The sequence below is a fragment of the Penaeus japonicus genome, unplaced genomic scaffold (genome assembly GCF_977035675.1).
Source record: "Penaeus japonicus unplaced genomic scaffold, GWHDUDI00000001_assembly GWHDUDI00000028, whole genome shotgun sequence".
Taxonomy (NCBI): Eukaryota; Metazoa; Arthropoda; class Malacostraca; order Decapoda; family Penaeidae; genus Penaeus; species Penaeus japonicus.
In genome coordinates this window covers 2,654,420-2,664,086 of record NW_028234430.1, presented here as the reverse complement: position 1 = coordinate 2,664,086, position 9,667 = coordinate 2,654,420, and the positions used below count along the sequence as shown (strand labels likewise).

The 9,667-nt window shown below is 33.8% G+C and overlaps 1 protein-coding gene across 7 annotated transcripts; it reads right to left on the bottom strand.

Annotated features, from left to right (window-relative positions):
* Window positions 1–2,868: 2,868 nt before the first annotated feature.
* Window positions 2,869–6,709, bottom strand: LOC122246610 (ferritin light chain). Of its 7 annotated transcripts, none has more exons than XM_086553249.1 (6): window positions 6,576–6,709; window positions 4,835–4,949; window positions 4,282–4,373; window positions 3,925–4,089; window positions 3,580–3,777; window positions 2,869–3,541 (listed from the first exon to the last, which is right to left on the bottom strand). In XM_086553249.1, exons 1-5 carry the CDS (start codon window positions 6,588–6,590, stop codon window positions 3,583–3,585), a joined length of 582 nt encoding a protein of 193 aa, XP_086409375.1. In that variant the 5' UTR covers window positions 6,591–6,709; the 3' UTR covers window positions 2,869–3,541; window positions 3,580–3,582. The 7 variants fall into 7 exon arrangements, with proteins under 7 accessions (XP_086409375.1, XP_042861217.2, XP_042861225.2 ...); XM_043005283.2 differs by having other exon boundaries at window positions 2,869–3,333; window positions 3,631–3,777; XM_043005291.2 differs by having other exon boundaries at window positions 2,869–3,333; window positions 3,631–3,777; window positions 4,282–4,370.
* Window positions 6,710–9,667: the final 2,958 nt, after the last annotated feature.

Here is a 9,667-nt window from a genome sequence, read left to right as displayed (position 1 = left end):
GTAATAAATAATAGACCTCCTGGTTTTATGAAGATCTTAGACAAGTTTCTTATTATGATTGTTTGATTTAGATACGGTTACATTTGATCTTATTGGAAGAAAATCTCGGCCAAGGTTCAAGGCAAATGCCAAAGTCGCCCATGTGTTTCTGAAAGGGCTGAAACTACACCTATATCCTTATACATTTATTCTTAAAAATACTAAGCTTCAATTTGAAAACCTTCCCTGCTAACAAATGTCATCAATAGATACATTTAGTTATTATCCTTCCAATCTTATATAAACTTTACAGAGAGGAGACGTAGATTAAGTAAGGTAGTAAATGTCTTAGCTCTTTCAATATAGTCTTCTTTCATATACATAAAAACTCCAGACCTTGGAAGTTTATAGGATTTCACTAAGCCAAGAAAGTGTTTGGGAAAAAGGATATTGTCTCGCCGTCCTGGGTACTAATAAGAGAAAAACTAAAACGCCTAGAAACATGTCCAGGATTTTAAGCCCATGTTATAGAGCCTTAAGTTCAGGTCCGGACAGGCAAGGTTTCATTAAATTTGATTTAGTTGTGTGGATTCAGCTAGGTTTAATATTGTTATATGAGATTATACTTGATACAGGCAGTCCAGAAGACATGAATTAAATTGGGATATATTTGGTTCCTCAGGCTATAGGTTCTATTATAGTACTTTTTTATAGGATCTAATAAAGGCAGAAAACACAGGTTAGTTATATAAACAAGTTTGTTTGATTGTGATAAAATCATTTTTAATAAGTCAGGAAGTGTGCAGACATGATGCAGATGGAAAATTGTTGCAGTTATTATTCCTAATAACTTGGAATATTGCAAGGTCAATATGAAAATCAGGGCAAATATTATATGTCACTATTGCAACGGTCAGCTCTAAGAGTTGCATACGAACAGCTTTTAAATGAAAATAACATTAGTTTTTCATTATTGCTGTTTCTGTTATCAGAGACTGATAATGCGCTAAGGCAAAGATCTATATTACAAATACATTTTATTGTACTTTACCTTTTACTACGCTTTGTAAATAGTGCAAAACAACCAAAGCAGAGTGCCATGAACCATGGAAATAAATAAGAGTTTCTAGGTTTCTTTCTTAGGCTCAATTTGATGGAGCCTTTTTACCAGTTCGTGATGTTCCTATTTTAGTATTTTAGAATCATATCAAGTTGTTCCCTTGGGTATTCAACAGCACCGATTGTCACGTAACCCTTTGTCAAAGTCACTGTACAATCTCTCTTGCGTGTTGTTAGTTATTGGAAGATAATCCTTTTACGTATTATATGTTCTATTTTTGACTGAGCTCGTGTATGTAACATTACGAAAGGCGATATCAGCATCATAGTGCTTTGTCTTGGAGTAACCTTAACTGTCTTATTAAATGGTATGATTTAATATTAAACTTGATTGCGTTATTAAATGGTATGATTTAATATTCAACTTCATTGTTTTATTAAATGACGTGATTAAATATCTAAATTCATTATTTTGGAATAAATCTATATTTTACATGGATCACTCCCATGCTATGAAGTATTAATGTTTTGTAAAAGCAAAGTCAATTTTATTTTTTTCGTGCTTTTTTCAATATTGCAGGTACCCTTTGTATATTCTTTATTTTGTTGCGTTTGACTTGAGCATATGTGTTATGTTTATATGTATTTATCAGTTTACCAGCAGATGTATATCTAAGTTTATTTGTTTTCGCGTATTCACCTATTTTTTTAAAGTTATTTCATAATTTTAAACTTTTCGATTAACACACACACACACACACACACACACACACAGAGAGAGAGAGAGAGAGAGAGAGAGAGAGAGAGAGAGAACACAGAGAGAGAAAGAGACACAGAGACACGCACACGCACACGCACACGCACACACACGCATACGCACACACACACGCACACACACACGCACACACACACACACACACGCACACACACACACACATACACACGCACACGCACACGGACACGCACACACACACAAATATATATATATATATATATATATATATATATATATATATATATATATATATATATATGTATGTACACACACACACACATATATATATATATATTTTTTTTTTTCCTCATATCTTCTTTTCCACGTAACCTTATTTTCCACTTCGTTGCGCTATCCTTTTGAGAATGTTTCGTCATAGTTCATGAATCAAGCTCATATGAGAAACACGTGTTTTGCATAATGTCTGATAGCTTTTGTATTCCAGTGCTTTTGCATTCTTAACATGAAATGGTTGTATGTTTTTACCAGAAGTGAAATAATTACGTTTGTGGTTACGATGATTTGGCACATAGTTCAAGGTCTTTTGAGTTGTATTAAATTGTGGCCTAGTAGGCAAAATTAAGTCTTATTGCTGGTTTTACTTTAATCAGATGAATTCAGTGACATCCTATGGGAATATAGAAGAACTCATCGAAGACTAATAAACGGATATTTAAAATATGGTTTGGTTAGGTTAGGTTAGAAAGTTGAGTCAAAAACTGGTTTATTGTGACGTGTAGTTTAAGTAAGATGGTCTGTTAGGTGAAACTAATGCAAGCTGAATTAGGTTTGTAATGAACTTGGATTAAGGCAGCTTATTTTGAATTCAATAACTTCAGCTTATTTCTGATTGCATGAAGTTAGGTTGTGGGTTAAGTTTGCGCAAGTTGTCACATCATGGCGGGTTAGGCAAAGATATGATTGCATATGGTATGTTACCTATACTATGTTGTAATGTAAAGTTTTATCTGGTTTTAGTATCAAAGGAAATGTGTAGTATGATGATTGACTTTACGTGTTTCAACTACTCATTTTCATGTGTGAAGGAAAACATATTTTTGGTCGTTTTTTTCGTTTTATTGAATGTTGGTTTTCAATGAATTCCACTTACAAAGATATTACACAGCCATTAAAGTGTGTTATGCAATTCCTATGTATTACAGACTAATAATATGACTAACTGAAAAAAAAGTCAACCGGCAAATGCAAGAACATTGTGCCATCAAGTGAAATAAAAACACCAAACAAAGATTTCTATTGCATAAACAAAAAAAAAACTAATCGAATGTCATCATGGTTTCGTTAGAAGTCGCAACATGGATCTAACTGTTGCAACTCATAATTTAGGAATCCAAAAGTGAACAAAAGTGTTGAAAGACAATCGGTGTTTACAAACTGGCGTCGAAGAGGCTAAGGCCAACGCCAACAGACTCCAAACCCTTCGCAATGGTTTCGTGGGTCTTCAACTCGTACATCCTTTCAGCTTCTTTGGTCAGACTTTCCTCAAGGTAGTGGCAAATCTGGGAGAGAAGAGTAAATTTCGTTTAATTCCCAATGGGTAAGGAGATTTAAGGTGGCAACTGTAGGCGAGTTGTGGATGGGAGAATCTGTAACGGTCACTGCCGGTTTCGATTTTGAAATGCGTCAGTGCTTCTTGCTTTATGGTCTTACTTACTTCGTATTTAATTTCAAATCCATTCTTTTACAGAAAGGGACTCGAGATGAAACCTATTATTCGGGAAAACTCAAAGGACTTGAGATGAAACCTATTATTCGGGAAAACTCAATCTACAAAATAGATGTTCGTTGCAACTTACCTCTGCTTCAAAGCGCTTGTGTTTCGAAGCCTTTGAGATGATTCTGTTCATGAGCATAAATTTATGAGCGGAATCTTTATGGATATTTCCGAAGGTCTCCACATATTTGCTGTACTTGTTCTCATCGTCGGAAAATTCCAGCTGACCCTAAGGGAGAGAGAAGCGAATTCAAATATATAATCGAAAAAAAACTGATATCCCGACGTTGCTTTCGATTCATATTCCACATTAAAAAAAAATAAACATACAAAGGGTCCTTAATTAAACTATTCGCGAAATAAAATCATTATCAACCTTGGCATCCACGTTAACTTTGTCTCTGAAGTCTTCCACTTTTCCTCCTCTTTGCAAGAACTTTTTCAGAGTATCAAGTCCCTCTTCCCACTCGTCATCACTCATTTTTTGTAGGTATTTTGCCATACCCGGTCGTCCTAAGTACTGGCTGTCATACTGCTTGCTCTGGGTAGGTAAGAAATTCATTTATTAAAATACCGAGGCCTATATATATATATATATTACAATCTATTTTCAATCGTAAAAGTCTGTACTACCTGCGTTTTACCAAAATAAAATAAAAGTATAGAGATGATAATAATACGTAATTAATATCGCGTATTATTGAATACAACTATCATACAGAATAACACTTACGGTATACAGATAATCCAATGAATTTTGGAGGTGCTTGTTCATAAGGTCTAAAATCTTCTTCCCGCTATCTGTCTCTAGGAAGGGTAGATCTGCTGAAAGAAAAAAAGAACAATTGAAATATTCTGTGATATTTAAATCATATGTCTAATCGCCAGAGAGAGAGAGGGAGGGAAAAAGAGAGAAAGAGCGGGAAGGAGAGAGAGAGAGAGAGAGAGAGAGAGAGAGAGAGAGAGAGAGAGAGAGAGAGAGAGAGAGAGAGAGAGAGAGAGAGAGAGAGAGAGAGAGAGAGAGAGAGAGAGAGAGAAAAGCAGAGAGAGAGACACACACACAAAGACACAAAATACCAAAAGAGAATGCATCCACGTACAAAATAATCACATAAACACAACACACCTTTGAAAATTCAAAAAATCCAAAACTAAAACCCAAAAGATAATCCCCCCCCAAAAAAAAAAAATAATAATAATAAATAAAAAGGTATAATAAAATAAAAAATATATATATAATAAAAATAAAATAAAATAAAAAGTAATCTAAACCATCCAGTTTTTACCTTTCTTCTTGTTGTCCGTTGTCTCACTAACAACTTCATTTTCCTGTGACGTTTGGGCTCGGATAGTTACCACAGCCACAAGCACGACACAAATGTTGATGAATAGTATTCGCATCTGCAACAGAATTCAATCGTTATCAGGATGAACATAGAGCAAAATATGAAGGAATGATTATGACTGTTGATGATTAGTATATGTGTAATGATGGTGAGGATTTTGAATTGATTGCAATAATGGTGTGGGTTTAAGTGTTCGTGATGTGAATTAGTGGTATCTGTATTTAATTAATGATGATATTATAGTTGATTGTCATCATAGTATTGGTAATAGAATGATAATAATAAGGCAATATTAATAATGGTAATGATAGTAACAATAATGATAATGATAGTAATATTACTACTACTTCTACTACTACTACTACTAATAATAATGATGATGATGATAATAATAATAATGATAATATTAATGACAATAATAATAATGATAATATTAATAACAATAATAATAATGATAATATTAATGACAATAATAACAATGATAATATTAAGGATAATGATATTGATAATGATAATGATGATAATAATAATAAAATCATTCTAAAAATATGAATATCACAGTATCAATGATAATAAAGATAGAAATAACCATAATAATAATACTAGTAATAATAGTAACAATAATGAAATATAATAATGATAAAAGCAAATTATAAAAATAATAAGGATAGAAAATAGTAATGATTAAAAAAAATAATAATGATAATAATAAAAAATAATGATAATGAAATGATAAATAGTAAAAAAATAGTAATATCAAACAAGAAAAAATAATAGCAATAATAATAATAATAATAATAATAATTTAAAAAAATAATAATGACCGTCTTTCGCCTTTCACTGATCGCCTTGTCTAGACTGAATTGACTTTTGTTTAATAGTCAAATATATAATCGAAAGATTACTTGTTGTTATCACCTTATCTCTTCACTTTCATATTTTAATTTGATTCTCTTCTCATCAAGATATGTGTATGTGTGTGTGTGTGTGTGTGTGTGTGTGTGTGTGTGTGTGTGTGTGTGTGTGTGTGTGTGTGTGTGTGTGTGTGTGTGTGTGTGTGTGTGTGTGTGTGTGTGCGCGCGCGCGCGCGCGTACCTGCACAATGCAAAGGTCTACCTAGAACTATTGTCCCGTTTAATATAATCAGCTATATCGCGTGAAGAATATTTATTTTCCCAATCACTACGTTTCAAGAATACATTCTGCTTGTCATGTCATATTATGCATTGAGAACTGCGCAGCCAACTCGAATCCTCGGCATCTCCCGTCATCAGAACGTCACGTGACCATTGCTCCCCCCCCTCCCCCTCCCCCTCCCACTTCCTCACTCTAGCTATACCTTTTATTAACACTCGGACATCATGAAGAAGGTTAGCTTGCGTAATGCTGTCACACTATTTACTAGATGACTTTCTGTTCTCTTGGGAGTAAAGTTGGTTACCCGATGGAGAAATCTCACTTTATCTATCTATTTGAGCTTGTTTTCTGATAAGGTGGAGCTGGTCGAATCTTCTTCAGAAAGAGATAGCGTGATAACCAGTCGCATGATGACCATTTCCTTTTTATGTCCGAAGGTTTTATATGCTAGATGTGTGGAATTATTTACTATTTAGTCTTATGGAGCTGCAGTTTTCACGTACATTGAGCTTAGAGACTATATAACGCACATAGAGGGACTTACTGTTATGGTTGTCATAAGAATGCTTCTGGTAGTTTCGAGACTGTGTAACCGACGAAGAAAAGCTGGTCTTGCGGAACTTCAGTTTGGCCAACTCGCTGCGACACTACACTGAGTGTGCGACAGCATTCACGGCCAGCGGGGTACTGAGGTTCAACAAGGCCTGAAACAGATCCCCTCCCCCTTCCCCTCCCCCTCCACCATAGTCCCCGGGCGCCCCCCACTCCATCCGACCCTCCACCCACCCGCCATCGTCTGCCAAGGCCTCCTTCATCCCTCACTCTCCTCCCTCCGCCCTCGCTACGGCGTTAGGGACTTCTAGAGAGTTTATTTACTTTTAGAAAAACAAACAACAACAACCCATATCTATATTCAGGTACGAAGAAGTGATGGTAATGCTGATTATACAGTCATTTCCACCAGTGTCCGAATGCGATCGATCAAAACAGCCTTGGTCTGTCCCACAACGCGGAAAGAAAACAAAGGAAAAACCCAGTCCTCTTATGCGGAGAAATTCGAAGCTCCCATGACGGGAATGCCCACATCCATTAAGTTTGTTCTTCTCTGCATGTGCACGAGAGGGTTGTGCAATCATAGACAGAATAAGACACGGTGGCTCCTGCATGTAATCTCCTGCCGCTCCTGAAACGTTCGTGTTGGCTTGTAATCGGGCAGAGTTTTCGGAAAGGGAAGGGGATTGAGGTCAGAAGGGAAAACTCGTTGATCAAGAGCTAGTGTGTATATACATGTGTGTGTGTGTGTGTGTACATGTATATGTGAGTTTATGTGTGTATATATATATATATATATATATATATATATATATATATATATATATATATGTATATACTATAAATACATATAATATATATATACATATATATATATATATATAATCTATATACATATATATATATACTATATATACATATATATATATGTGTGTGTATTATATATATGTATATGTATGTATGTATATAAAATATATATATATATATATATATATATATATATATATATATATTATATGTATATATATGTATATATATTATATATGTATGTATATATATATTTATATATAAATATATATATATATGTATGCACACACACACACACACACTCACACACACACACACACACACACACACACACACATATATATATATATATATATATATATATATATATATATATATACATATATATACATATATATATATATATATATATATATATATATATATATATCTTTTATATATTGTGTGTGTGTATATATATACACATTTATATATATACATATATATATACATATATATATCTATGTGTATTATACACATTTATATATATATATACATATATATACATATATATATATATATATATATATATATATATATATATATATATATATATAGTGTATGTGTGTATATATATAATTTCTTAATCTATAATAGATAATTCAAGTAAAGTTCTTCCCTACAACCTGATTCCCAAATTAAGAATTGCAGATATATTTATTTAAACACATCATTATATCAATAATCTCCGCGTATTTCCCGAACCATCGATTAAACATCAGTAGTTTCCGCATTACGTCCTGATATATCAACCCGCTATTTCCTAACCCATAAAAAGCTGAAGATGTCATGTCGAATTCTGGCGTTCTTCCGGACCTCCTGAAGGTGGTGTGACATCAGTAGCTTTCCTACGTTTCATGGCTTTTCCCTCACAGAACAAATGCGCATTTTCTCTGAAAGGTCACCTCTAAATGGGGGCGTTCTCATGAAGATCCATTTTTTACAGAATGCATACAACCAAGTGGATGGTTAATCAGATAGTTTGTTTTAAATATTTGGTTATCTGTCGTTTCTCGATGTTTTTTTTTTTTTTTTATTCGTAAAGCAAGAAAAGTTGATGATTATTTTGGGTTGTAAGGGATTTTTTTCCGGGATTCATAAAGATTGTTTATTAGATTCGGTATCAGATGGATATGTGCGTTGTTTGTTAGTGATCCTCTCCTCTGGATATGCATTCTTGTTGAACTGCAAGTTGTCAGCAATCCAAAACGTTTTGGCGGACCTTTCAACTTGGCGGCGATCCCACTTTCGGACTTGTCTCGCGGGTGAATGTCATGGGGTAATCACCTTTCGTAAGTTATATTTTCTTTACTCGTAAGTTCTCTTTTCATTACTCCCTTTTTTTCTAGAACCCAGATCTATGTTGATGTTGAAATGGTGTTATTACTTCATTCCGAGCTTTGGTGTTTTAAAGTGGGTACGATCTATTTTCTTGCCATGGAGAATTTCCACCTGTTTTGTTTTAGCTCAAAGGTATCCATTGTACACGTAAATAAACACCTGGATATCAAAACTCATACATGATTTAATATCTGTGTAGTTCAAGTTATTGTAATGTTTTACGTTACATCAAACTTTGATATTTCTATATCAATACAAACAATTCTATACAAGGACTTACAGAAAACTTTTATCATACCGACTAGGCAACTTCCATTAATTGATGTTTGGTGACCATATCTTATATAATTTTGGTTGATTAAGAAATGCTAACCCGGGGAGAGGTTAATGCAATCAATTATTCTTTTTTGTTTTGATTTTGTCCATCTCTAAGAGTATTTCACGCTCTTGAGTTGAGGCCATTTTGTTTATTCTTAATTCTTTGACTGTGTTCACTGTTGTTGCTAATTTCTTTAGAGTTTGATGTTTCTTATTTGTTTTTTTTATCTGCTGAAAGCAAAAGTCCTGCCTTAAGAGCTGTGCTTGCGGATTTTGTAGTGTCACAAAAGGTGCAAAGATCTAAATGAGAACGAGTAAGTTCACACACCAATGGATGAAATACACGCATTTCGATGTTCTTTCGTCACGTTTTGATGTGAGATTATTGTTTGAATTCGAGTACCAATAATTTTTATTCCGATGTTATGTTATCACGTTTTGATTTTTAATTATTATAATGGGCTACGGGAGGGAACCATCAGTGATACCCACCTGAATTACTCGTTCGTGAAAAGACACTAGCCACTGGCTCGTGAAAGAGGAGTATTAACCATTAGTTCCTGAAGATAAACAAGTAAC

Coding starts and splice junctions, on each gene's coding strand:
- LOC122246610 (XM_043005283.2), bottom strand. Junction 4,090..4,281: donor CATTGGATTATCTGTATACC/GTAAGTGTTATT, acceptor TTACCTACCCAG/AGCAAGCAGTATGACAGCCA. Junction 3,778..3,924: donor AAGTTAACGTGGATGCCAAG/GTTGATAATGAT, acceptor TCTCTCCCTTAG/GGTCAGCTGGAATTTTCCGA.